This window comes from Panthera leo, chromosome D1 (genome assembly GCF_018350215.1).
Source record: "Panthera leo isolate Ple1 chromosome D1, P.leo_Ple1_pat1.1, whole genome shotgun sequence".
Taxonomy (NCBI): domain Eukaryota; kingdom Metazoa; phylum Chordata; class Mammalia; order Carnivora; family Felidae; genus Panthera; species Panthera leo.
In genome coordinates, this window is record NC_056688.1 from 112,753,681 (window position 1) to 112,781,052 (window position 27,372).

Genomic DNA, 27,372 nt, shown 5'->3' on the forward strand with positions numbered 1-27,372 from the left:
AGGGGTGATTTTCTAATTTCATCATCTTTCCTTCCACATTTATTGACATTTTTTGGGAAAAGATTTCCCTCTCTTAATTTCTTGGTCAGTATGGACTAATGGGTTTTACTGTCTGTACTGTCATTAATCTTTTTTCAAAAGAGGACATTATCTTTGGATATTGTCCCGTATTTAGCCAGTGGGAGCCCCTTCAGAGTGACTCCTTTTGAATTTTTAAAACAAATTTTAATGTTTATTTGCTTTTTGAGAGAGAGAGAGAGAGCACGAGCAGGGGAGGGGCAGAGAGAGAGACACTGAATCCAAAGCAGGCTCCTGGATCTGAGCTGTCAGCACAGAGCCTGTCTCCGGGCTCTAACTCATGAACTGGGAGATAATGACCTGAGCCAGTTGGACACCTAACTGACCGAGCCATCCAGGCACCCCTCTTTTTTAAAAATAACATGTCCCCATCATTCTTTGAGCACTTCCTTATTTCCTGCAACAACCAGATGTTGGAAGTGTATTTCTTTCCCACCCTAGGCCTGGAATCAGCTGTTGGGGGCAAGAGATCTTGGAGCAGAAGCCTGAAAAAAAAACAGGGGTTTCTGAGAATGAAAGCTACCAAGAAGGAAGGGTTAGAGTGAGGATTAAATAAATTAGCATGTGCAGTTCTCAAGTTCCCAAATTGTCTAGTATAAACAAGTGTTACTTTATAAAATGCTTATTTTGAGAGACAGAGGGAGGGCGCTCAGGTAATCAAGGGCAGAGGGAGAGGGAGAAGCAGACTCCACGCCCAGCGGGGAGCCCGAGGCTGGACTCCATCCCACACACCGTGAGATCACGACCTCGGCCAAAATTAAGAGTCCCACACTCAACCTGTTGAGCCACCCAGGCGCCCCTGGGGTGGGGGTGGGGGAATGTATTTTAAATGTGAAAACGTGTGTATGACAAAGAAGCAACGGAAGTCGAGAGAAAAAGACGGATTGTTCGATCAGTGATGGTGAGAGTTATTCACAGGGAAAAGGAAAAAACAGCTGGATTCGTACCCTAAAGGCATTCAAGAAGGAAATCCGTTAAGTGAAAGCTGGCTGGTGGTAAATGTGCGGGAAGCGCTTCAGGCGAGAAATGTGGCAACGGCGTGTTGCTTAGCCCAGAAGCCGCCCAGAAGCTGCCCGTAGACTCCAGGGAAAGGCCAGGCGGCCGCGAAGGAGACACCGAGCGCGCCTTGGCGCAGCGCCGCGAACGGTGCGGGAGCCTCCCGCACGCAACGGATCGCTCGTGCTCCGGGCCCACCATGCAGCGCCACACCGCAGAAAAACCATGAAAACAGCGTATCTAACACTAGGAGAGGGAAAAGCCGAGTCGCCGAGGCACCCGGGCTGCACTCCGTGGGGGAGGTGCGGAATGAAACGGGGAACCGCGCTCCAGGACCCAGCGACCGCCGCCCCCCCGCGCTGGGTCGCGGGCCTGCAACCCTGGGCGCGGAGGGGGCGGGCCTCCTTTCTGCGCAGGCGCGGCCGCGGGCGGGCGGGGCGTGGGCGGGGCCTGCCGCCGGGGCTCCGCCGTCCGGAGCCCGCTAGTCCCGGTCGGACCCGCGCGGCGCCCGGAAGTGCTCGGGACTCTGCCGCCGGGATGGGTCGGAAAGTGACCGTGGCCACCTGCGCGCTCAACCAATGGGCCCTGGACTTCGAGGGCAATTTGCAGAGGATTTTAAAGAGTGAGTCTGGGGCGGCGGGGTGGGGGCCGGTCGTGGAACTGGGGGGAGCGAGGGAGGACAGTAGAGGGGAGCGGAGGGGGACCAGGGTAGGGGGACGGGGGTTGACGGGAAAACCGGGAGGGGGGACGGGGTTGTGGGTTCGGTGGAACTGGGGGGACGGGGTTGGGGGCCGGCGGGATGGGGCGGGGGCAAGGTCCAGGCTTGCCGGCTGGCTCGATTCTGTTATTTGCAGTTGGCTGCTGGAGAGACAAGTGACAGGGGGAAAGGAAAGTATGCTTTATTCAGGAACCCGGCAACCTGGTGGACTTATGTGTCAAAGGCCATCTTCCCCATGGGGGTGGGGAGCCGGAGGGTTTTGAAGGGGAAGGTGCAGGAGAAGCAGGTGCCTGGGGGGGAGGGGCAGTCGCATGTGGACATGACCCTGGGCACACTTGCTGGCATCTGCGGCCGCCGTTTCCGAACGCAGTCGGGCCTCAACTTCTGGGAGAGTCCGGTCCTTTTCTCCTCAAGGCCAGTGGTCTGCAGGTCTCAGGACAGTGGGTCAGTTCTGCTACAGACCGAGGACTTAGGTCGCAAGCAAGGAGTGCATGAACTTGAAGCCAGTCAACCCTTAAGACCAGCGGGAGGGCTGTTACAGTCTCTGGTGCCTACAGATCTTCCTGATGGGCAGACTTTGGGAGAAGCCGGCCCCAAGAGGCCGGCAGAGTAAGGGGTGAGCCTGCAAGCTTAGAGACTAGGGTGTGGTTGTCGCGGGGCCACCATCTCGTTGGTGCTCTTTGAGGGTGGAAGGTCCAGCGGCCCACACCTGCACGCGAAGGGGCCGTCCTTCACGTGACGCCAGCCGTCTTGTTCTGAGCCGATTCCCGCGAGAGGGCTCGCTAAGAACAGCCACGACGGAATGGCACCAATGACAGCATCTTTTCAGCCACCTGCCTCCAGACCGTCATCCTTTTTTTTTTTTTTTCTTTTTTCCCAACATCTACCTGTTTTCATCTCCTCGGGGCTCAGAGCATATCGGGTTGGAGCAAGGCGGTCGGTGGCCAGAGCAGGGTCTCCTTTCTCTTGGCCTCTTGTCCGCAGGTGCAGTTGGGCGCTGCTGTCCCCAGGCAGGGGTTGCTGGTGCCGCCATAGGCTGTGCTCCTTGGAGGCCTGCCTCCTCCCTGCACACGGTCTTCCACATCCACTTGTTAATAAACTACCAGGGACCGACTGCTTCCCCCTCCCCCTCCCCCAAGGGGCTAAGGATCAGCATCTTGCTTCCAAAGGGTGTAAGCGGGATGTGTAGGGGGTCTCGTCCTTGTCCTTGGTCCTTGGCTGCCTGGGGTCAGAGAGATCACCGAGTGCTTTTGGTTGTGGTCTGGCTTGCAGCTGTGTTTTATCTGCCCTTGAACACGTTGCAAGTACTGAAGTCTTTCTGTCTCTGCCTCCATGTGTAGGTATTGAAATTGCCAAATGCAAAGGAGCAAGATACAGGCTTGGACCAGAATTGGAAATATGGTGAGACTGGCACACACAGACTCCCAGGGCGGGGAAGGCAGAGGTATCCACATCAGCTCCCCGCAGCAGAAAGGCAAGGAAGGGGGTGGGTGTGGACAGGTGTGGAGGTGCAGGGCTGTTTAGGGGCGTCAGAAAGCCGTGAGCGGGCCTGCTTCACGTCACCGAGCGAGGGCGCCCGGGCAAGCCTGGAGCCCCGTGTCGGGTCGTGAGAGGAGCTGAGATTCAGCAGCCCGGGCTGGGCCGCTCTGTCTGCCGCCACCCTTCCCAAGTCCTCACTCTCATAGCCGGCCACGAACAGGTTTCACTCACCGTCTCCGCATCTTTCCGCAAGCGAGTGTAGGCGACCCCTTCTGCCCTGCCTTTTTCCAGTGATCGGGAAGCTGGTTCCTCCTTGTCCCTTCTTCAAAAGTAAGCAACTGGTTGCCACACTGCAAGCCGCGGTTCATTTGTACACACGTCAGCCGCCCTCCGTGCTCCTCTGTGTTCCCGTTTTGTGTGTCCAGGTCCTCGCCATTTGTGGAATCAGAAGTCCCTCCTGGGGGCTGTGTCGACAGAAAGTGTCTCCTCGCAGGCATCTTTGCGTTAGTCCTTGAGGCCACGCCTGTCATTTTTCTAGCTAGCTTGATTTCTGTCCTTGGACTCCTGACTTCAGCTTGGGTGGTGTTTCCCATAATACCCAAGAGCGTTTTCACCTGCACTGGACCTGGTCTTTAAGATGCTTCTCAGCCGGCGGCCAGAGCCCTGGGGTCCTGCGTTGTCTGAGTGACTTCTCCTGAGCTCCTGTCTCGGTCTGTTCTTCCCACTGGAGGGTTGTCCTCAACGGCCCTGTCCCCCGGGTGCATTCGCTGCTCAGATACCTCCAGGTTACGTCCTCCTTTGCCCTGTTCTCTCCCCACCCCACCCTCCGGTCTCCAAATCTGGACCTGTCATTTTAAAAGGGGGAGGAGTTTAGCTACAGGATCCCAGGGCAGCATACTTGCATCAAGCAGGGATAAGGGCCCGGCTGAGCTGGGCTCCCAGTGGTTTCTAGCCTGCCGAGCAGGCTCACAGTTATTTGCAACAGTCTGCAGAGAGGAAGCTGGGGCAGGAGTCGAGCCAGGTCCGTTCACTGGGCACGCCGTCTTCTTGTCTGTGGTGCCAGGCAGCTCCCACCCCAGAGGGACACTTGGAAGGAGAATGAGGGGCCAGTGCCACTGCGGCAGGCTGCCTCGTGGGTCTGGGGCGTCCTTCACCCCAGAGGCTGGCTGTGTCCTCTGGGCCAGTTTTACAGGCTTCGCAGATGGAAGGCTGCCCACCCAGAATGGGCCGGGGGCACCTGCCGACAGCCCCCGCTATGAGATGCCCCTCCAGTTGCCGGCCGGCCAAAGGGGCGAGGGGTCAGCCGATGGCTGGACATCAGGCACGTGACTTCTGGCATCGCGTTGCTGTTTGGTAGCCTGTGTGGCCCGGGAGCTGCCAGGCCATGAATCCCGTGGAGCAGGATTCTGCCCTTGGAAAGGAAAGGCTAGCCCAGGGCTTGAGCCCTCACGGGACATCTCGTCGACCTCGTTCTCATGTCACCACCGTGGCTTTTCCTCTCGGAAGCAGAGGCGGGGAGGCATGCTTTCCAGGCGTTCGATACGCAAGTGCCAGTTTGGGGGTCTGCGTCCGTGTGCGCAGTTTGCCCAGCACTTGGCACGTCGCTTCCAGGCCGCTGCGTGGTAGGCGGGAAAGCCTTTGAACGCCTAGAAGCAGTTTACAGACACTCCGCGCGTTGTTACTGGCCCCCCCCCCTCGGCTCCCGGAAACTGCCCTGACGCCCGTCTTCACCCTCAACGACGTCCCGGAGCGCCGCACGCGTCTCCTGGGGTGCTGTAACGCAGCTCCCCACGCCAGGGGGCGGGGGGGGGTTCGAACAGCCGAAATTTGTTCTCGTGCGGTTCAGGAGAAGTCCAGACTCGGGGTGCTGGCGGGGCCCCACTTCCTCCAGAAGCTCCAGGGCAGGATCCGTGCTGCCTCCTCCCGCTTCTGCTCCCAGCGCCTTGTCCTGTGGCCGCGTCCCTCCGGCTCCACACGCGCCCCCCCCCCCCCCCACCTTGTCCTCCTCCTGTTGGATACACGACCTGCCCAGGACATCTGGGCTCACCTCGAGATCCTTAACTACTTCTCAAAGACCCTTTTCCCTTATACGGTCACACTCACGGGTTCTGGGGGCCAGGATCATGGACACACCTTTCTGGGGAGGGGACACCATTCGGCCCGCTTCCAGCACAAGTGTCTGTAGCAAGAACCAGGAGTCGCTCTGTGAATGGTGTTTGGAACGATATTAACGATCTTAGCTGCTTGGAAAGACGTTCCTGTGGACCCAGCCTTGTTTCTTTTGCTTGTAGATCAGTGTGATTTGGGCTGCGTTAAAAGTTTAAAAAAAAAAATCCACGGGCAGACACTTGACGGCAGAGAATTTCTCATAGTAACTGAAAGTGAAGAGAAAGGGCCTGGGGTTTCTTCATTTCCCGTGAAACGCATCCTCTTCTGTGGCAGCGGTCCCAGCTCTGCTTGCGCCGTGGAATCAGCCAGGAGGCTCTCAAAAGATCCCACTGCCTGGTCGCGCCCCTGCACGGCTGACCCAGTTGGCCCCGCCCCCCTCCCCGCCCTCACCTCCTATGTCTCCAGGTCTCACCTGGCTGTTCCCTTCCTCTGCAGCGGCTACGGGTGCTGGGATCATTATTACGAGTCGGACACCCTCTTGCATTCGCTCCAAGTCCTGGCTGCCCTTCTGGAGTCTCCAGTCACTCAGGATATCATCTGTGACGTGGGAATGTAAGTGCTGGTTCCAGGGGCGCAGACGTACATGGGGGCGGGTGCGTGGGGCGCAGGTTCCGAGGGGCACAGGCGTATATGGGGCGCGTACATGGGACGCGGGTTCCAGAGGTGCAGGCGGACGGGGGCCACGTTCCAGGGGTGCAGGCGAACGAGGGGCGGGTTCCAGGGGTGCAGGTGTAAGGGGTGTGTGTTTCAGGGGTGCAGGTGTAAGGGGTGTGTGTTTCAGGGGTGCAGGTGAACGAGGGGTGGGTTCCAGGGGTGCAGGCGAACGGGGCCACGTTCCAGGGGTGCAGGCGAACGAGGGGCGGGTTCCAGGGGTGCAGGCATAACAGGTGTTGGTTCCAGGGGTGCAGGCGTGGGGGGTGTGTGTTTCAGGGGTGCAGGTGAACGAGGGGTGGGTTCCAGGGGTGCAGGCGTAACGGGTGTGGGTTCCAGGGGTGCAGTTGTGGGGGGTTGTGTTTCAGGGGTGCAGGCGAACGAGGGGTGGGTTCCAGGGGTGCAGGCGTGGGGGGTGCAGGTGCACCATACGCGAACCCACCGCTTCATTTTCCACGTCGCTGTGACACGAGCTAGGGCCTAGCGTAAGCAGCACACAGATGGGATTTTTAACCCGCTGTGTCCACGTTTATCACGATCGGTGGCGGTACGTGGACTGTATTTGTTCCCTGTTCTGTTGTTGCCGTGACAGATGGTGGCAGCGCGAAACACAGAAACAGCGCAAAAACTTTGTCTTGTGTTTCTGGGTGTCGGAAGTCTTAAATATGGGTCAGTCTGGAGGCTCTCGCGGAGAGAGAGAGGCCAGCAACCCTCGGGGCCTCCTCCGCCCTCGAAGCCAGCGGAGGCTCGCCTCGACCTCCGCTTCCGTGCACATGTCTGCACTCTGACCCCTCCCCGGGCCGCCTCCCCCTCTCAGTGTCCGTACTTAGTCATCACTTCTGCAAAGCCCCCCTCGCCAAGGAAGGTGAGGAATTGGGCCCGGGGCCGTCCCTGGGCTCCTGATCCAGCTGCCACGGGGGCTGGTCCCTGCGGTTGTTCTAAGTGGCCTGGCCATCTTGTCCTCTTGTTTTCCCTTGTCTGAGGTTGGTTTTCCGTGCTCTGCTTTCTTCTGTTGGCTTGGCATTTATAATCCTGTTTTCGCTCTTAAAATGTTAACCACCAACTTATAAAGATATGTTCCTTCGAAATCTAGCATTTATCTGGGCCTATAAGCTCCTGAACAAAACGTTCCTATCCTTGATCTGTGCAGCCGCGCCCCCGCCCAGGGCCAGCAGAGCACTGGCTTCTGGAGCTTTGCCCCTGACCTCCAGAGGGGAGCACCCCAGGTGGTCGGGGCGGGGTCCAGACCGAGTGGCGGGGGAATCTGTTCACCCCCTAGGAGACCCGCCTTCTAGAAGGGGCGCAGGCAGCAGGTCAGGAGTGGTCTGAAGGAGAACTGGGAAGGCACAGGGCTGGTGCGTGAGGCCGGGAGGGGACAGAGGTGAAACGGTGACGGGTGTGTGCAGAGAGCTAGGGAGGAGGCCACTGACAGGTCTGAGAACGTTCCAGGAGGAGGAACACCCGTGAGAGGGGTTAACTGTGTTTCCTTTAGAAGAGCCCTGGGGGCGCTCTGGGGGATTCGGCCAGTTAGGTGCCCGACATCAGCTCAGGTCATGATCTCCGGGTTCGAGGGTTCGAGCCCCACGTCGGGCTCTATGCCGACAGCCCGGAGCCTGGAGCCCGCTTCGGATTCTGTCTCCCTCTCTCTCTGCCCCTCCCCCATGTGCTGGCACACACTCTCTCTCCCTCCCTCCCTCAGAAATAAACATTAGAAGAGCCTCTTTTGTCTCAGAGCCTAAACCGTGGCAGAGCCCTTGGCTCGTTTTTAACTTTGAGAAAAGCCACAGAGGGGCCCTGTGGCCCTCTTCAAGGGCCCGAGGAAGCTTCGCACTGAAACAGACGTGTGGTTCTGCCGTTCACAGACGCGTGTGTGTGCCTTTTCTCCGCAGGCCCGTGATGCACCGGAACGTCCGCTACAACTGCAGGGTGATATTTCTCAACAGGTGGGTGGCCGCGGGGAGCGGGGAACCCGCACGCCCCACCCCAGACGTGGCCCCTGGAGCCCTGTGCTAGGAGGCGTCTTCTGGAAACGCCCGGTCGTTGGTGGGGGCCGATGCCCCGGGCAGGTGACGGCACTGCTTCCCCTGGCCCCTGCCCAGCACTGCCACCTTCAGGGGAGAGAAACCTCAGGGCGGGGTTTGGGGACACGTGGCCCTGTTGGCCAGAAGTCATCGGAGGGAGGGCGGTCTGTCATGTTCCCCTAAAGGCCCCTGGACGTCGGCTGCTCACACGGCGTGCACCTGCCGGGCCTCGGCTGCTCTGTGGTCGTCCGTCCACCGTCCGGGGCGGGTGGACCCACGGGTGCCCCTCGTGACCGGGTGTTCATCTCAGGGGCCGCCTCGGTTTCCCGCCTGTAGGAGGATCCTGCTCATCAGGCCCAAAATGGCCTTGGCAAACGAGGGCAACTACCGGGAGCTACGCTGGTTTACCCCCTGGTCCAGGACTCGGTGAGTCACGGTGCCCGGCACCAAGGGGCATGGTCTGTGACCGCCCTGTGGACGCTTGTCTTGGGTCTTCCCTGTGTGTGGCCTTGGCCCAGGTCACGGGGGGAGAGACGTGAGAGTCTGGGACAAGTTCCTGCCATTTAGGTACCGCTGGTTTTTTTTTTTTAATGTTTATTCATTTTTAAGAGAGAGAGGGAGACAGAACACGAGCAGGGGAGGGGCAGAGAGAGAGGGAGACACAGAATCCGAAACAGCCTCCAGGCTCTGAGCTGTCGGCACAGAGCCCGACGCGGGGCTCGAACCCACAAACCGTGAGATCATGGCCTGAGCCAAAGTCGGACGCTTGACCGACTGAGCCCCGCCCCTCAGGCGCCCCTAAGTACCGCTATTTGATGCTGCTGCTATACAGATGACCTGTCACAGACCACAGAAATCTCGCGGGGCACCTTGTATCTCCAGTTACCCCGTGTGCCAGGCTTTCTCGGCCCCAACTGGTCGCTCTGGGACTGCCGTCCGTGTGGCAAGCTGTGCAGCGGCTGACCTCCCGGTAGCTACGTCCCTTTGTGACAACTTCAGGTATCTGTAGACGTTGCCAGATGTCTCCCGGGGGCAAGACCGTCCCCGGTTGAGCAGCCCTGCCCTGTCCTCCCGTTACGGTTGTTGCTTTTCATTTATCGTTGCTGCTGCTGCTGAAACAGAACTTCAGCGTTAGATTTTCGGATGGTCAGTATTTTTACGTGGGAAAACGGGATTTTTGTACTTGCCACCTGGTTCCGGCACGGGCACGTGGGGCTTCTCTCGCCCGGGCTGGTGGGCGTCCGGCCTCACTCATCTCTGACGAGTGGCTCGTTCGCTGGGACACGGCTTCCAGTAGATTCTCGAGGTTCCGCGTCCCCACCTTGGGTTCGATTCCTAGATCGCGGCTCTAACACACGAGGATATGCTCTGGACAGCCGGGTGGGTGAGCACAGAGTTGCGCTGGATGTCCACGCGGTCACCAACCCAGGAGCTCACCGAACCCGGAACCGCGTTCTGCGGGGTTTTACGGAGGCTTCCTTACCCAGGCCTGATTGGTTACGTCGTTGGCCTTTGGCCCCTGAGCTCCACCCCCAGCCTGGCTCTCTCCCCAGGCCTGGGGACGGGGACGGAAAGTCCAGCTCCCCGACCCGCTCCCCAGGCAGCCGGCGCCCCTCCCTGGGGCCCTTCTCCACGCCACTCACGACACAACGACGTAACGAAGACACGGGTGGCCCCTGTCGCGGGAAATTCTAAGGGTTTCGGGAGCTCGGCTCCAGAAAGACCGAATGTGCCTTCTCATCACAAATCGCAAAGTCGCACTTTCTAAGTAACGGTCCGCGGAGGGTGGACTTTTGGCACTTTGCCTGCCCGCAGGTGTTGTCATTTTTCTCTTCCACGTGATGAGCAGTTTTGCAGAGTGGAAAACAAATTATAGGTTAGAAATAATGCTCCTTCCTAGTTTTGGAGGTATCGTGTGAAGGATTGCCTGGAGGCTTGTGCCCTCGGTGAGGGGTCACCGTGCGGATTCTTCTTCGCCCTTGGGGGTATTTTCTGTGTGGACACTTGCAGAAGCTTGTCTTCGTCTTTGGTGTTTTAAAATTGTATCCTGTGGGCCCTGGTGCGGGTGTCCGGGCTCCCGTGTTCGGCTCTCCAGGGCCCCTGTGTTTGGGGGAAACGTCGTGTCCTTTCTGGGCGGTGTCTGCTCTGTTTTCTCTGTTTTCTATTTCTGAAATGCCTCTTGATCGGAGATCAGACTCTCCCGGACCAGCTTCTCTATAATTGTCGTGACCTTTCTTTCCCACGTCCTGGAAGATTCCATCCCTCTACTTTCTATTCTCTAAGAGCTCTTTTTCGTTTTCTCATACTTCCTTACATCAAGCATCATTTCTCTTTGTTTTTTAATGTTTATTTTATTGTTGGGAGAGAACGAGAGAGGCAGAGTGCACGCGGGGGAGGGGCAGAGAGAGAGGGAGACACAGAACTTGAAGCAGGCTCCGGGCTTGAACACAGAGCCTGACGTGGGGCTCGAACTCACAAACCGGGAGATCACGACCTGAGCCGAAACCAAGAGTCGGACGCTCAACTGCCTGAGCCCCCAGGCGCCCTGAGCCGTGAGTGTCTTTGACGTGAGTGTCAGGTTTTTGATTTCAGGAACATTTTCTAATTTCCCATCTTCAAAGGATTTCGTTCTCTCGCTCTTGTCCGGGAGCCTCCGCTGTGTGCAGGTCACGTGTCCCTGGATGTCGTACGTGTCTTTCCTCTTCTCTGCCCGCTTGTTTGTACTTCCTCCGGGGTTCATCCCCCTGAGTCCGCCCTGTGCAGGAAGGAGTGTGCCGGAGGCTCTGGTCTCGTGCTGCCCAGATCAGCACGTCTTTCCGATTCCTTTCCCAGTTCACAAGCTCACTTTTTATCTTTTCCCAGCATCCGATCATCTCTCGTTTGAGACTTTTTATGGGGTCGTGCTGTCTCTGAATTTACTGGGAGCGTGCCAGCTCTTGCCCGGGGTCGGGGAGGGGGCGGGCGTGTGGGTCTCACGGTGACTCCTTCAGCCTCGCTCATTTCCTTGAGCCTGTGGAAGGGGCGGCGGATGCCGAGCCGGAGCGACCAGCTCACATTTTGGCAACATTAAGACCACCTGGGAGCTGTGCCAAAATGCAGACGATAAAACGGCTGGGTTACTGTGGCCCCGCCCTCATAATGGACCCACGACAGGTTCAAAGTGCAGTCCCAGGCCTCTTAAGAAAACAAAACAAACAAAAACCTGGTGCTCGACTGCAGAGACTTTAAGAACCTACTCGTTCTCATTATGTTCTTAGACGGACCCCAGATCTAAGCACAGGGGTCGCAGGGGCTCTTGTTGCCCCCGGGGGGCGGAGAAGACTTGTATTCAGCACGGCCAAGGGTGGTTTCTTGGCGGGAGTGCGCTGCTAGGACCTTTCCGGACGGCGTTGGCTGAGAAGCAGGGGCGTCCAGCCGGAGAAAGGTGCAGGCTGTGCAAACGGTCAGGTGCGGGGCCCCGGGCCGGCCTGAGCCGAGCCTCGAGTGACCAGCTACGGCAACAGCACGGGACTCTGACGCGGCGTCTTTTGGCTCTCGGTGAACCTGCGAAACGCACCGGCCGGGTACAAGGTGAGGGCGGGCCTCGGGGCAGAGAGTAGGAGAGCGGAGGTGCGCGCGCCTGTGCCCTGGTGGTCCTGCTCCGGTCTGGTGCTCAGTGCATCTTGCGGGGGGTGCAGGCAGAGGAAGGGACGGGCCTCGGCCGGCTCCTCCCTCTAAAGTTCATCTTGACGCAGCGACACCGTGGCGGCAAGCCCGCCAATGGTGGATCGCAGACTCGCTGTGGGGCGGAGAGGCGGCCGGGAGGTCCTATCCCCGGCCTTGGCGCGGGACAGAAGGCATCGCCCTCCAGCTTCCCAGCTTTGTGGTTTACTTAGGCAACGACCACTGAGGTCACCGCGGGAGGCTCCCGTGAATTCTGAGAAGGGAGCAAGAGCCGCAGCTCACAGATCGTCTTCGGGCGGCATCCCGTAACAGCCCCTTTGCGGTCGGACTCGGGAGGCGTCGCTTCGTGCCTTCTGCCTTTCAGCGTGGCACCTGGGGATGCCTTGTCCGGGAGCGGCGTGGGAGGTGTTAGACTCGGTCCGTCTTACTCCGTTTGGAGCATAACTTTATCGTTTAGGCTTGTGATTGCGTGTTGGGCGAGCGCGGCGTGATCTTGACTCAGAGACTCCGATCGGGGATTCCACCCGGATCGCCCCCTCTTTGGAGATCATGCCCGTGACGGGTGTCTCGGGAGTGCCGGGCACCAAGGCCCCGGGAAGCCAGCCGGCGGGAGCTCACTGGACACCACGGTGTCACCGAGTAAAATGCACAGCATCTTCGCCAACACGCCCGTCCTCGTCTTTTTATTTTGAACGGACGCTCGGGGCACCTGTGCATGCCCTACAGTCCTTTGCTGCCACATCGGTTGGAAGCTCCCGGGCCGATTTTTGTCCCCATTCGGATGCCATCCCTCCCCCGGGCCTTAGACGCTCATCCTCAGATCTGTGCTGTTCCCTCCCAGGCAAACAGAGGAGTATTTTCTCCCCCGGATGCTGCAGAGCCTGACAAAGCAGGTGAGTCTCTGGGGACAGAACCTGTCGCTCTTGGAGGCCGTGGTATGCCCTGGGGGCAGGCCCCTGTGGGCCGAGGCCACAGCGGCACCTGGCTGGCGTGCGGGGAGAGGTTCCTGCACGAGGAGGGAGGGTGGCGCCCCCGAAGCCCGGCCTGTCGGTGCTGCCTCGTTCCCGCCCGGCCCACCGTGCTGGGGCCCCGGGGGAGCTGGGGGAGGGGTCCCCGCCCCACCTTGCCGGGGCTGGTGCTTGGGCCTCCGGGTCACCCGGGAAGCTGTGGGGGGTGGGGGGCTGTGAGGGTTCTAGTTATAAAACCCAAGCAAGACATTACCTGGCTGCCTGCTCGTTCTGTGAAGGCCCAGCTTCAGAAATCTCTTGTCTTTTGGAGCTGGCTTGGGCCAGGCCTTTAGAGCTTTGATCTCCAGCCTTAGCCGGGGGGCCTCGTCCAGCCTCTTCCTAGTGGCAGCTGCTGGGGTGACAGCTGAAACCCTGTTCTGGCCACTTCCCACGGGTGGTTGGAAGCCAGGGGCACAGAGCAGGTGTCGGGGGGAGGCCTGACTGGTCTGGTTTCTGTCCGAGGTCCCATTCTGGTGTGAAGTGTGTTAATTTGCTCAGGCTGCATAACACAGCACCAGAGACGGAGGGCAGGGGGTGCGGGTTGTTGTTAAACAGCAGATACTTGGCTCCCGGTCCTGGAGGCCGGAGCCCGAGGTCCAGGCGTGGGCGGGGCCGGGGCCTCCCGAGGCCTCTCTCCTTGAGTGTGGCCGGCCGTCCTCTCCCTGTGTCCTCGCGGGGTCGTCCCTCCGTGCGTGTCTGTGTCCCGATCCCCTCTTCTTACAAGGACCCCGTGGTCACCTTGATCACCTCTGCAAAGTCCCGGCTCCAGATACAGTCACGTTCAGAGGTGCTGGGGGTCAGGACCCCAGCACAGAAATTTGAGTGGGACGCAACTCCTCCCAGGCCGCCAGGTTCTCCGCGCCCCTAATTACTGCCCTTCCGGCAGCTCATGAGGGTCCGGACTCTCTCAGTGGAGGGCCCGGCAGGGGTTCCGCTGGACCTTAGCGACGGACCCGAGCTGGACCAGGGGTCCCTCTCCCCTCATTCCTCCCGGTTCCAGCTCCATTTGCCTCTTGGCCGTCCCTGCCTCTTCCCTGGAGGACGGCGGCTGCCTGGCCGCTGGGCGGCTGCCCCCATTCAGGAGCCAGATTACATCACCGCCATTGGGTTTGATTCTTGAGCCAGGCTCCTCGAGGGGCCGGCTTGGGCTCAGCACCCCCTGTGCGGACACTCCGGGACGGGCACAGCCAAGGTTGGGCAGGGGCGCTCAGCCGGGTCCGGTCACCTCCCATGTGTCCCGGAAACTCATTTGACCGTGACGTGTAGCAGCGGGCTAGTTTGAAGACCCTCCTGACCCAGAACACGGAACGCGCCCATGAGTGCGTTTCCCCGTGTCCGTGTGTGTGTCTGGCGGGGAGCCCGTGTCTGAAGCATGTCGGCACAGCCCTGGCCGGGAGCTGCACCCCGTTTCATCTCGCGGGGTCCCAGTGTGTCCTGGGGGCCTTGCCGGTGGAGATGACTGAGCCCTTGTGGGGTGCGGTCTGAAGTTGCACGGATTTGGCTTGGCGGTTGACCGAGGGCGGTGGCTTGAATCGGCCCCGGTGACCGCCCGCGGATTTAAGTTCCGGGGCGTGTCCGGGAACAAGGGAAGGGCAGCACGTGGACACGTTGGGCCCCGTGGCCCTGAGCCCTGGCCGCCTCACGGCAAGATGGCGTGCGGGTCCCGGCCGTCCCCGTGGGCTATTTGCCAGGTGCCCGGCGGCCAGCATGGGGTCCCGCGTGAGGGCTTTCTTCGCAGCCACGGGGAGCAGGGCCAGGTTTACGCCGTGGTTCTTGCCTTCGGCAGCCGAGGGTGTCGGACTCGCGCACACGCATCGGGGAACCCGACCCAGCGTGCTCGGCCGTGTTCCCTGTCTCAGGATCAGTTCTCGCCGCGTCTGTAGCTTTGGGATCAGGAGAGGGAGCCAAGTTGGACCAAGACAGCAAGTCAGGGCTGTCCGCGTGCCTGAGAGCGTCCCACACCCGCCTGACCGGTCAGCACACGGAGGCCCCGGCGCCTCGTCTGCCGGCCCGGGGGAGGCTCTGCCCCGGCCCTGGGATGCCGCCATTCGTGGCTTGTTAACGTGGCTCTTGATGACAGACACGCTTGCTTCTGGCCCTGCCACTCAGGAGCGGGGTCACTTTTCTCAGGTTTCTCGCATGACCCTCGGGTCATTCCTGGCACGGGTGGGACGATCCAGTCACACTGTCGGGAGCACGGATGATGCCGAAAAGGGCTTTGGGCCTTGGGAGGCGTGGAGTGACCCTGGACAAACGAGACCCTTTATTCCTTTCTTTTTTTTTTTTTTTTTTTTAATTTTTAGAGCATGTGCACGACAACGGGAGAGGGGCAGAGGGAGAGAGAGAGAGACAAAAGCAGGCTCCATGCTCCGTGCAGAGCCTGACATGGGGCTCAGTCCCACGACCCTGGGATCATGACCTGAGCTGAAATCAAGAGTCAGGCTCTGAACCGAATGAGCCACGCAGGCGCCCCAAGACCCTTTATTCTTTTTTTTTTTTTTTTTTAACGTTTATTTATTTTTGAGATAGAGAGAGAGAGACAGAGCATGAATGGGGGAGGGTCAGAGAGAGGGAGACACAGAATCCGAAACAGGCTCCAGGCTCTGAACTGTCAGCACAGAGCCCGACGTGGGGCTCGAACTCATGGACCACGAGATCATGACCTGAGCCGAAGTCGGCCGCCCAACCGGCTGAGCCACCCAGTCGCCCCAAGACCCTTTATTCTTAATAACGACGATGGCGACGGGGATTTGTGCCCATGGAAACTTCCGGAGTGGAGTGACGGCTTGCCGGGGCCACAGAGGGCCCTGTGGCAGCTCAGAGCACAGCTCCTGCCTAGTGAACGCTGTGACCAGAGGCCCCGGGGGTCAGCAGGGGAGATGCCGGGCCGCCTGGGTGGGGAGTGCTCCCCAGCTGGGCAGGGACTCACTGGGACTGGAAGTAAAAGGGCAGTGAGGTCGGGACGCAGCCCAGACGGGACGGCCAAGGGGTCTCGTGCCTTTCTGTCCCCTGACCGCAGGAAACCGTGCCCTTTGGAGACGCGGTGCTGGCCACCCGCGACACCTGCATCGGGAGCGAGATCTGTGAGGAGCTCTGGACGCCCCACAGGTCAGCCCCGGCCCCGGCCTGGCGGGTGGCCGCGGGTGGAGACAGCGGGGCTGGGCGGGCGGGGCACGCGGCCCATCCTGCCGTCAACCGCCGTCTGCCCGCAGCCCGCACGTGGACATGGGCCTGGACGGCGTGGAGATCTTCACCAACGCCTCGGGCAGCCACCACGTGCTGCGCAAAGCCCACGCCAGGGTGGATCTGGTGACCATGGCTACCACCAAGGTAGGCGCTGGGCCGCCATGCTGGGGCACGTGTGCCGCGGGCCCGTGCCGCGTCCGTCCCGCACACCCCCGAGTCCCCGGTGCCCACGCAGGGCCAGGCCCGCACGACGGACATCGGTGCCCGCAGTTTCGGCCGGCGCTCTGCAAACGGGCGCTGACTCGCCCTCTGGGGCCTCACGCGCCCGACCTCCCCTGACCCTGTGAGGCAAGCAGGGCACCTCCTGCCCCGGCGTCAGGCCCCTGGGGCCCGAGGCACCATCGAGGGACAAGTGACGCGCTGGCCGCATGCTCAGTGGTTCCGAGCTGGAGCGTAGGGAGCTGTCCCGAGGCGCTGCCCTTGCTGGGCAGCGTGACCCCGCGAGGGGCGGGTTTGGGTCTCTGTTCCACGCTGTGGGGTTTGTCTTCCGTGACCCCCCTCGTCCCGTGTCAGAGACGACAGTCAGTGCCTGAGGGGTGCTGGGGGGCAGCGAGGGGAGGGGCATTGGGCGTGATGCCTGGAGGCTGGGAAGGCCGGCGGGTCACTGTCCCGGGCCCTACTGTGCACCCCCCCCCACCCCCGCCGTGTGCAGGCACTTTCTCTGTGGGGAAGGGCGGGGGGGGGCGGGGGGGGCGGGGGGGGGCGGGGGAGTTCCCTGCAGGGCGCCGTTTAAGGCCTTGGGAGGGCCGAGGAAGGGACGGTGATCTCGGTGCCCCCTGCATTCTCCAGAACGGCGGGATCTACTTGCTGGCCAACCAGAAGGGCTGTGACGGGGACCGACTGTACTACGATGGCTGTGCCCTGATAGCCATGAACGGCCACATCTTGGCGCAGGGCTCCCAGTTCTCCCTGGACGACGTGGTGAGAGCGAGCTCGCAAACCCCAGGGGCATCTGCTCCTTTCCGTGACCGAGCCCTGGTGCTGGGCTGTCGTCTCCGGGCCCCCCCCCCCCCCCCCCCCCCCCGCGGCCGGCTCCCGCCCCGCCCGGACAGATGAGGCCACCACAGCGCGAGGGTCACACGTGCACGGCCTGGGGGGAGGACCCGGCCCCACGGTCACCCTCGGGGGCAGGCGAGCAGGCAGGTGCTGTGGGGGGCAGGCTGTGTCGTGCCAGGAGAGCTGGTGAGCCCCGGTCCCCCAGGGAGTGAGCAGGCACCGCCTGGTCCCCGCAGGAGGGTGTCCCTCGGCAGGGGCCTCGTGCGTAGAAGCAGGTGGAGGGGAGCTCGCTGAGGCCACTTGACACAACCCGCTGGCTCTTCCCCACGTGTCCGGGCCACGTGTGTTAGCCGTGGGCCTCACAGCGCCCTGGCCCCGAGGCTCCCCCGGGGCAGGCCTCCCTCCGTGGGCCGTCTGGTCTCCCTGGACACGCGAGCGGGCTGGGGTCAGGCACGTCTGTGCGGGGAGGCGTGGGGCGAGCTCAGAGTAGGCGTCGCCGCAGCCCTGGGGCGCGGGGGGCGGGGGACAACCAGGAAGGCAGGCTGAGACACCTGTCCCGTCCTGCCCTGACCGGGCCGACCTCTGAGAAGCTGAGGGAGACCCGCCCTCTGCAGCGAGGACGCGTGTCCGTGCTGTCTGTACGCCGACAGGTCTTTCAAGTTCAGAACAAAAAAAAGGCTGTTCTCACGGGAGACGGACACGAACGCCAGCCGTGCGGACGCCACAAGTGACCCTCGGCTGTGCGGGCGCGAGGGGCCCTCACGCGGCACCACCCGTGTTCGGGGGGTCGGGTGGAAATGCTAGTTCGGGGGCAGGTGGGAGCGGAAGACAGGTTCGCAGGGACGCGGCAGCGTGAGCTCATGCCAGGTCGCGAACCCTCCCGTTTGCTTCCTCTGCACTCGGCTCGCTGAGGGGACGCTGGTCCCCTCGCCGCCCCGCTGGGGTTAGGAGGGAAGCAGGTGTGAAACCGAAGTCACGTTTCAAAGCAGAGCGAGTGAACTCCGTGATGCTCTCCTGCTGGGGGGAGAGGGGCGGGAGTTTGGCAGAAGGGACGCTCCCTCCCTCCCAGCTGTCCCCCAGGCCGTGCTCGCCAGGTGACAGCACCCCCACAGGCCTTCAGGTGTTCGGCATTAGCCACGGTAGAGGCGGGTCAAGTTCGTGCAGAAGGCGCCGCTCTTCTGCGTCCCACAGGAACGCCCCGCTGTCTTCATGCCGGGTCGGTGTGGCCGGGACGGATGGTGGACGTCAGGGCCACGGGTGCCCTGCGCAGGGTTGACTGGCAGTGGAGGGGGCCACCTGTACCGGGAGGAGCAGGTTCTGGGCCCTGGCCAGGCCTCGGGGCTGGGACCCCAGGGGTCTGCATTTTGGGTGGCTTTGGCGGCCTCTCGCTTCGGGAAATGATGGGAGGACAAACACAAGCCCCGTTTTGCTGGTCTTTGTGGCACGTCCAGAGTGGCCCGAGCCCGGTGCTGACAGCAACAGTTGCCCACGGGGCCGGTGCAGGAACAGGGTGGCCACGGCCGTCCTGTGTCCCCCTGTGCCGTGCCGGTTAGCTCCCACTGTCCCACACTTGTACGTGAAGAGACAACGTCACAGTGACATAATCTGATCAGGAGTTATTTTCGTAGAGAAAGGAATGACATGACAAAATGAAATTAAAATTCTCTTTTTTGGGATTTTTTTGAAATCTTATTCTTTTCCTATTTTGTGGTGTTTTTTGACTCTTCATACTCCTGTCTCACCTGGGTTTGAAGGCAGGGAAGTGTCACCCGCTGTCACACAGCAGCACATCTAGGCAGGGGCACTGGCGTGGACTGCCGAGTCTCTGACCACCCGTCTGCCATTGTCCGGCTTGTGCTTCCCCTGTGTGGGCTTGGAGCTTGGGTTGCCTCTCATGGTCACAGGATGGCTGCAGCAGCTCCAGCCATCCCGTCTCCACACAACCACGTCCAAAGCAGCAAAGGGGCCCTTGTCTCCCATGCGTCCGTCTAAGAAGAGAGAAGCTGGCTCAGAGGTCCCGGCCGATACTGATCAGCAGAATCCTGTGCCGTGACGAGGGGACCGCTGCTAGGTGTCCCACTTCACTGGAGGTTCTGGGGGCAGCAGCGAGAGGGCGGGGCTGCGGGTCAGCAACAACACTGGCCGTCCCCTCTCCCCGGGCCCCTAGGGGCCCACAGCTGCCCAGTCCCTGCCGCAGAAGGTGGGGCTCGTCGTGTGCAGTTTGGCGCGTCCGCGAAAACCGCCCAGTTACCCAGCAGTCACGCTTTCCCTTCGAAACCCCCTCCTCCAGGAAGTTCTCACCGCGACGCTGGATTTGGAGGACGTCCGGAGCTACAGGGCAGAGATTTCATCTCGAAACCTGGCGGTGAGTTCTCGTGGACACACGCGGGACGCTTGACAAAGGCCCCGGAGCCCTTTGTGGTTTTTTGTGACGGCAGCTTCTTGGGATGTTCCCCGGCACCCCGTGATTCGGGGGATGTGGCACGCTCACGGGGCCGCACCGCCATCGCCTCGTCGGTGTCCTGACAGCGGGGGACCTCCTCACCCCAAGGAGACTTTCCCGTGCCCGCCCACCTCCACTCCGCATCCCGCCCCCAGCCCGGGCCCCCCACCCGCCCACTGTGGGCGTTTCACGGAGACGAGACCATGAACCTGAGGCCCTTCGTGCGGCTTCTGTCCCTGAGCAGGCCCAGCCGCGTTGTGGCGGGTGTCCGGGCTTCACGCCTCTTCCTGGGCGGGACGACACTGTGACCGTCCGTCCGCCGAGGACACTCAGATCGTCCCCACGCCGGGTCCGTGAGGAGTTCGCTCTGTCGACGTGCGTGCGAGTTTTTGCGCGGGCGTTCTTCCCGCTTCCCCCGGGTGTGCGCCTAGGAGCGCGGCCGCCGGGCCGCACGGTCACTCTGCTTTAATCCCCGGAGGGGCCACCTCAGCGCACGAGGCTTCCGAGCCTGCCACCGCCCGTCTCTCTGGCTCCGGCCGCCCCGCGGGGGTGGGGCCGCCGCTGTGGGCTTGAGGTGCCTTCCCGCTGGCTGACAGTCTGTCCCTCGGCCGGCCCTAGCGGCCTGCGAGGGGGCGTCACTGTCGTGAATCTCCGTCGGCAGGCCAGCAAGGCGAGCCCCTACCCCCGAGTGAAGGTGGACTTCGCCCTCTCGTCCCGCGAGGACCTGCTGGAGCCTCTGTCCGAGCCCCTCGAGTGGAAGTACCACAGTCCCGCCGAGGAGATCAGGTGGCCGCCCGGACGCACGCGGAGGGGTCGTGCTGTGCCCGCGGCCCCTCCCCTCGCCCGCTGCAGGGGCCCGAGCCAGTGCGGACGGCTGGTCCTCACCGCCGGCCCGGGGCGGCTGCTTGGTTAGGAGGAGGCCGCGCTGCTTCGGGGTCGAGGGCGCCGATGCCGCAGCCGGACGGCCTGGCTTCCCCTCCCCCTCCCGGCCCTGTCGCTCCCTCGTGCGGGGGGCTTTGGGCACACTAGCCCCGCCCTTTGCTTTTGCCTCTCGGTTTTCCTGTTTGAAAACGAGCCAAAGGCATCCCCCCTCTCCCAGGGCTGTCTGGGGACAAGAGGGCATTAATTCTCCCGAGGCGCCGGGCCCAGCCGCTGCTGGCCGTTCTCACTGGCCCCGCTCCCGCCTCGCCAGCTGCCCCCGGGTAGATTGCGGACGGGTCCGCAGCCCCCGGCCCTGACGCTTCCCATTCTTCTCCAGCCTTGGACCCGCCTGCTGGCTCTGGGATTTCTTAAGACGCAGCCAGCAGGTAAGATTTCCAGTGTTTGCGTTCGGTTCTGTGGGGGGCTGGTGGGTTTTTCCCCCGACGCGAGCCCTGCTTCGCTCTGCCTCGGTCAGGAGCTTAATCCACGTTAGCCAGACGCCAGAGCGCCCCCCGGGGGTTTGGCTCCGCCTTTGGGGTCCCGTCTGATGACGTCCAGAGGGAACGGAATACACGTCCCACTGGTTCTGTGTCGTGACATCTGTAACTTACCAGGGTTTAGTCCTAGATGCTCATCGCAGCGCGAGGTCTGTTTTCCCTCTAGAATAATCCATCCAGAACGCGCGGCCCACGGCGAGAGCGCTGACGCCCGCACGTTCTTGTGGGTGCCCGTCAGGGTTTGCAGGTGGCGCTGGGCCGAGGTTTGGGCGCGTCGCTTCTCCGAGGCCCTGCCCACACCCGCCTCTGGTTGACCCGTTCCAGGCCGGCTTCTTCTTGCCCCTGAGTGGTGGGGTGGACAGCGCGGCCACCGCCTGCCTCGTCTACTCCATGTGCCGCCAGGTCTGCGAGGCCGTGAATAACGGAAGTAGGTGGCGTCCGTTGGTCTGAGCGAGGCTCCGGGGCTCAGAGGACGGGGTGAGGCGGACCCCGGGTCCCGGCCGTCAAGGGTGAGGGAGGCGCCGCCGATGTGCTCAGATGTCGCAACAGGACCTGGGGACAGCAGGCCAGTGAAGCCCCTTCCCGGGGCTCTGGGCCAGGACGGCCGTGGCCGTGTGCCCGCAGCGTGGCCTGGAGGGAGGAACACGGACGGCCTCGGGGTCAGGCAAACCCGGGTCGAAAGCCTCCCCCACGCGCTCTGTGTCAGACATCCATCCCCGTGGCGTGCGCGCCAGAAGAGCGAGGGGGTTGCTGCGTAGGAGGGGACGGCCCCCGGGGCGGAGGAGAGGGTCTGGGCCCTGAGCACCGCCTGCTGTCTGCGGGTTCTCAGATCAGGAAGTGCTGGCCAACGTCCGGACCATCGTGGACCAGCTCGACTACACGCCCCGGGACCCCCGAGAGCTCTGCGGGCGCGTGCTGACGACCTGCTACATGGCCAGCGAGAACTCCTCCCGGGAGACGCGTGACAGAGCCGCGGAGCTGGCCCGGCAGATCGGCAGGTAGAGGGGCCGCTGGCGCGAGCCCGGTCCTGGGGAAACCGTGTCTGTTCCCCCCGCCCCCCGTAGCCGCGTCGGATTCCCACGCCTCCGTCCCTGCCCCCTGCTGGCATCCCAGACACCGGCCACCGGGGCTGATGTGCCCCACGGTGTGGGAGCCCGGGAACCCACTCGCGGCTCTGGGGAGTGGGCTGGCGCTGTGAGGGCCCCCCCCCCTCTTCCCTGGGCCAGAGCAGGGTCGGGGAGGGCATCTCTCCGGTCAGGGAGACTCGGTCCTTTCAGAGTCCTCTGTTCTCAGCCCAAACCGGCCCCCACCCAGCAGTGCTCCTGGGCGCGTCCCCGGAGGAACTGAGAGCGGGGACTCAGGCGTTTTGCCCCCGTGTTCACGGCAGCGTCGAGCACGGCAGCCAGAATGTAGGAGTGGCCAGGTGTCCCTTGGCACACGAGGCAGTGAGCAGATGTGGTCCGTGCCCACGACGGGACGTCGTTCAGCCTCAGAAAGGAACGGGCTTCTGACACCCGCTACCTCGGAAGGACCCCCGAGAATGTGGTGCCCAGGGAAACAGCCCAGCCACGGCACCACGTACCGTGGGCATCTCCGTGGCACGTCCGGACACAGGGCTCCCCGGGGAGGCCGGGGGGAGAGTCCTGAGCTCCACAGGGGTGGCGTCTGCGCCGCACGCGGACGCACCGGGTGCCCCCGGCCCTGCGCACACCTGCCCTTTCCCCTCACAGCCACCACATCGGTCTCGACGTCGACCCCGCGGTCAAGGCCGTCGTGGGCATCTTCAGCCTGGCGACGGGTAAGAGGCCTCTGTTCGCGGTTCACGGAGGAAGCCGCCGGGAAAACCTGGCGCTACAGAACGTGCAGGTGCGCCCCCAGCCCGGCCGGCGTCACGGGACCCCGCGGGGGAGGCCGGGGGCGTGCGCGCATCTGCAAGAGCGACAGGCTGCGGGTGTCTGCGACGGTGGCACGGGCGTGTGCGCGTGTGTGCGTCTCGGTGCACGTGCTGGTGCACCTGTGAGAGCACGACGGCGTGTGCTGGGGGGGGAGGCGTGTGGGCACAGGCGTGGGTGTGTGAAAATGCGTGAGGGCATGTGAGTGCGTGTGTGTGGGCATGAGAGTGTGTTAGTGAACGTGGGGGCGTGTGCGTGCACACACGTGAGCGTAAGAGGGCACGGGAGCGTGTGTTAGCGTGAGGGCGGGGTGTGTGCACGCGCGCGTGCGTGAGCGTGCACGTAAGGCTCCTGCATCTTTAGGGATCGGGCTGCCGCAGGGGAGCCGGGCCCTGGCCGGTGGGTGGAGGGAGAGAGGGACCCTGGGCCCCAGCCACCGGGCTCTGTCACATCCCTGTCCCTTTTCTCGTGGCCACGGTGGCCTTCCCTCCTCCAGCAAAGCCGGCTGTGAAGGGGGTGGAACGAGTGGCCGAGAGTTCTTTGCAGCCCCATCCTGCCACCGAAGCTCCCTCCGCACCCCGGCTCCGGGTCCTTCCGTCTTTGATCGGGGGCCGCTCGGTGCACCCAGTTATCGCAGGACCCTGTTTCCTCTGGACGCTGGAAAGCTCCCGTGTTACTTGGACTCTTTCTTTGGAGCTGCACGGGGAGCAGGGTGCCAGTGTGTGTGTGCCCCATGCTCGGCACGGGGTGACGTTTGCCGCTGTGTCACCCAGGCTCGGATACGGATGGTCGTGGCCTATCTGTTTGCTCAGCTGAGCCTCTGGGCCCGGGGCGCTCGCGGTGGACTGCTGGTGCTCGGATCGGCCAACGTGGATGAGAGGTGCGTGTGCCCGACTCCCGAGCACCCAGGTCTCCGAGGGTGAGTGCTCCCCAAGGCGGCATGTCCAGGCTCCCTCCAGTTCTCACAGCATCTGTGAGACACACGGTGGCGGGGGGAGGGGTCACGTTACCCCGCGGCTCAGGGCGTGTCTGGCACCCCCAGGACGTCATCACTCCCGAACTTCACGATGACTCAGGTATGGAGATGGGTCGACACTGTCTCCCTCTGGCTCCCTGCCACCGTTCCCGCTCGGGCCAGCTCTGGCTGGCTTGGGCTCTTCCGCGGTGCCGGGTCTGGAATCTGTCACCCCTCCTGCCCCACCCCGCTCGCTTTCACCCGCCCCCCCCCCCCCGGGCAGTCCCACCACGTCTTCCGCCCTTGCTCTGCGTCCAGTGTTCACTCCCAGCCAGAGAGCCCGTCTCTGACGTGGGCTGGAAATAGTTTCTCGTGGTCTTTGCTGGTCAGGAGAACTCGGAGCCTCCTGTTCTCCAGGTACATTTCAGCTGATCTTCAGGGTGAACGGCGGAGGCTGGGAGCGCTCCTCCTCCAGCTTCCGTCCCCACCTCTCTCGGCTGTTCTCGCTTGCTCCTTGTTAGCAGAAGGGGTTTGAGAACCTTGTCTCTCATTTATTCATCTGGTCATCCATGCATCAGTCTTTCCATCCGTTTGTCCACCCATCTCCCAACCCGTCCATCTGTCCACCCATCCATCCACTCACCCGCCCATCCGTCTACCCACCGATCTATCCACTCACTCATCCGTCCATCCATCCATGTGTCCATCCATCTATCCATACGTACACCTGTTCACCCATCCGTCTATCCACCTATCCACCTGTCCGTCTGTCCACCCACCCATCCATCCATCCATCCATCCACTCACCCGCCCATCCCTCTACCCACCCATCCATCCACTCATCCGTCCATCCATCCATCCATGTGTCCATCCATCTATCCATATGTACACCCATTCACCCATCCGTCTATCCACCTATCCACCTGTCCATCTGTCTGTCCACCCACCCACCCATCCATCCATCCATCCACTCACCCGCCCATCCGTCTACCCACCCATCCATCCACTCATCCATCCATCCATCCATCCATGTGTCCATCCATCTATCCATATGTACACCCATTCACCCATCCGTCTATCCACCTATCCACCTGTCCATCTGTCCACCCACCCACCCATCCATCCATCCATCCATCCACTCACCCGCCCATCCATCTACCCACCCATCCATCCACTCACCGCCCATCCATCTACCCACCCATCCATCCACTCATCCATCCATCCATCCATCCATCCATCCATGTGTCCATCCATCTATCCATACGTACATCTGTTCACCCATCCGTCTATCCACCTATCCACCTGTCCATCTATCTGTCCACCCACCCACCCATCCATCCATCCATCCACTCACCCGCCATCCGTCTACCCACCCATCTATCCACTCACTCATCCGTCCATCCATCCATGTGTCCATCCATCTATCCATACGTGCATGCATTTACCCATCCGTCTATCCGCCTATCCACCCATCCATCTATCCATCTATCTGTCCACCCACCAATCCATCCATCCATCCATATGTCCCTCCATCCATCCACTCACCCGCTGTCTGTCTACCCACCCATCCATCCACTTACTCATCCCTCCATCCATCCACCTATCCATATGTACATCCATTCACCCATCCGTCTGTGCGCCTATCCACCCATCCATCTGTCCATCCATCCATCCATCCATCCATCCATCCATCCATCCATCCACTCACCCACCCATCCGCCTGTCCACCCATCCATCTATCCATCTGTCTACCCACCCATCCATCCATCCATCCATGTGTCCCTCCATCCATCCACTCACCCGCCATCTGTCTACCCACCCATCCATCCACTCACTCATCCGTCCATCCATCCACCTATCCATATGTACATCCATTCACCCATCCGTTTGTCCACCTATCCACCCATCTATCTGTCTACTCACCCACCCGCCCATCCATCCATCCACTCATCCATCCATCCACTCACCCACCCATCCATCTACCCACCCATCCATCCACTCATCCGTCCATCCACTCACCCACCCATCCATCTACCCACCCATCCATCCACTCATCCGTCCATCCATCCATGTGTCCATCCATCTATCCATATGTACGTCCACTCACCCATCCATCTATCCACGTATCCATCCATCCATACATACATGCATATATCCATTCACCCATCCATCATTCCATCCATCCATCCGTGTTTCTATCCGTGGCATGAGTGTCTTAATCTTTCTATATCTTGCTTGTCTGCAAGTGTGTTTTCTGTTAAACATTATATTGGGCTTTTGGATCCTGCTTCCTAATTATGACAATTTAGAGTTAGCACCCTATGGCTGGTGAAAATTCTCGCCATTCCTGTGAACATTTTGTCAATTTTCGTCGCTTTTCTGCTGCCTTCGGTGCTTTTGTAAGGAAATGATGTCTCAGGACAGATGTGACAGCTAGTGCGTATTCGGAGCCTGAGTAGTTGACAACATGGGTATGTTCTGTTTTGTTTGCTTCTGAACAAGAGTGTGATCTATTATGTAACTGTATCGTTGTACCGTTTTCCCTGTTACAACTCTTGTCCATCGCATTTTGTGTTTTAGCAGAAAACAACGATTTTTTCCAGGGTGGGAGTGGGTTTCTGGGTGTTACGTGTTCCTGGATGTCAGTTTAGAAAGTAAACACTTCTGTCTGACACCTGGTTCTCGTGTTCGTCTCTTCCCATCACATTTCGCTGCCAGACCCTTTCCGGGAGGTATTTGGAAGTCTGTCTACAGCTGCAGGAACTTTTCTCGTATTTTATTTCCAACGGTGTTTCTTCCATTGTGTGTGTTTCTTGTACTTGTGGGGCCGACTGTCCCATGCAGCGTCCCCGTCTACGATCTCCCCGTTGCCTGCATCCCGGGGTAGAGCGTCAGGTCTGTCCCCTCTGTCACGCTGGTTCTTTTTCAAAGTGGTTTCTGATTCTGTGTCTTAACTGCTTCTAAGCTAACTTCGGGTCTGTTGCATTGCGGTGTGCCTGTTCCTCAAGGGATGTTGAACGTCCGCCACGTGTTGGGCATTCTTGGTGCTGTGAACACAACAGAAAAGTAACTGTGGTTTTACTCTAGTGGAAGGAGACGGGTGATAACAACACTTAATCGTGTGTGTAGAGTGGGGAAAGTCTACAGAGAAAAACCAGGGCAGGCAGAGGGAGAGTTTGGGAGTTGAGGTTGTTACTGGGGTGGCCAGGGAAGGCCTGTCTGAGAAGTTGGCTTCCAAAGGCCTCAGGAGCCAGGAGAGGAGATGCGGCCCGGATAACGGTGTGTGCAAATGTCCTGTGGTGAGAGCCCCCCGGGACAGAGGGTGGTCGTTGTCTCTCTTAAAAGCCCTGTCTTGTCTGAAGGAGGTGCCGGGATCCCAGCTGGGGCAGGTTGGAGGAGAGTGGGCAGTGGATGAGGGACCAGGAGTCAGTTCTTTCCAGAAGTGTGCACCACAGGAGAGGGGAGGGGCAGGGTGGTAGCTGGCAAGACCAGTGGGGCGAGAAGGAAGGTGTTTCCTCAAGAGCTGACGAGAGAGGTGTGGCAGGGAGGAACAGTGTTGCTGACGCAGGAGGGGGGACGCGGCTGGAGAGCTGTCCCCGTGTCCCGAGGAGGTGAGAGCAGGTGGCGAAGCGAGAGGTCG

General features: G+C 61.3%; 1 protein-coding gene across 1 annotated transcript in view; it reads left to right on the forward strand.

Annotated features, from left to right (window-relative positions):
• The first annotated feature begins 1,542 nt into the window (after nt 1-1,542).
• NADSYN1 (NAD synthetase 1) overlaps nt 1,543-27,372 on the forward strand; it is a 36,745-nt gene continuing 10,915 nt past the window's right edge. The window contains exons 1-16 of the mRNA XM_042905257.1: nt 1,543-1,696; nt 3,133-3,193; nt 5,876-5,992; nt 7,981-8,034; nt 8,449-8,538; nt 12,617-12,668; nt 15,802-15,890; nt 15,995-16,112; nt 16,818-16,949; nt 19,315-19,389; nt 20,129-20,253; nt 20,726-20,774; nt 21,210-21,312; nt 21,715-21,883; nt 22,616-22,751; nt 23,551-23,657. Coding sequence (XP_042761191.1) covers nt 1,612-1,696; nt 3,133-3,193; nt 5,876-5,992; nt 7,981-8,034; nt 8,449-8,538; nt 12,617-12,668; nt 15,802-15,890; nt 15,995-16,112; nt 16,818-16,949; nt 19,315-19,389; nt 20,129-20,253; nt 20,726-20,774; nt 21,210-21,312; nt 21,715-21,883; nt 22,616-22,751; nt 23,551-23,657 — 1,562 coding nt within the window. The 5' untranslated portion in view covers nt 1,543-1,611. The remainder of the gene's footprint in view (nt 1,697-3,132; nt 3,194-5,875; nt 5,993-7,980; nt 8,035-8,448; nt 8,539-12,616; nt 12,669-15,801; nt 15,891-15,994; nt 16,113-16,817; nt 16,950-19,314; nt 19,390-20,128; nt 20,254-20,725; nt 20,775-21,209; nt 21,313-21,714; nt 21,884-22,615; nt 22,752-23,550; nt 23,658-27,372) is intronic.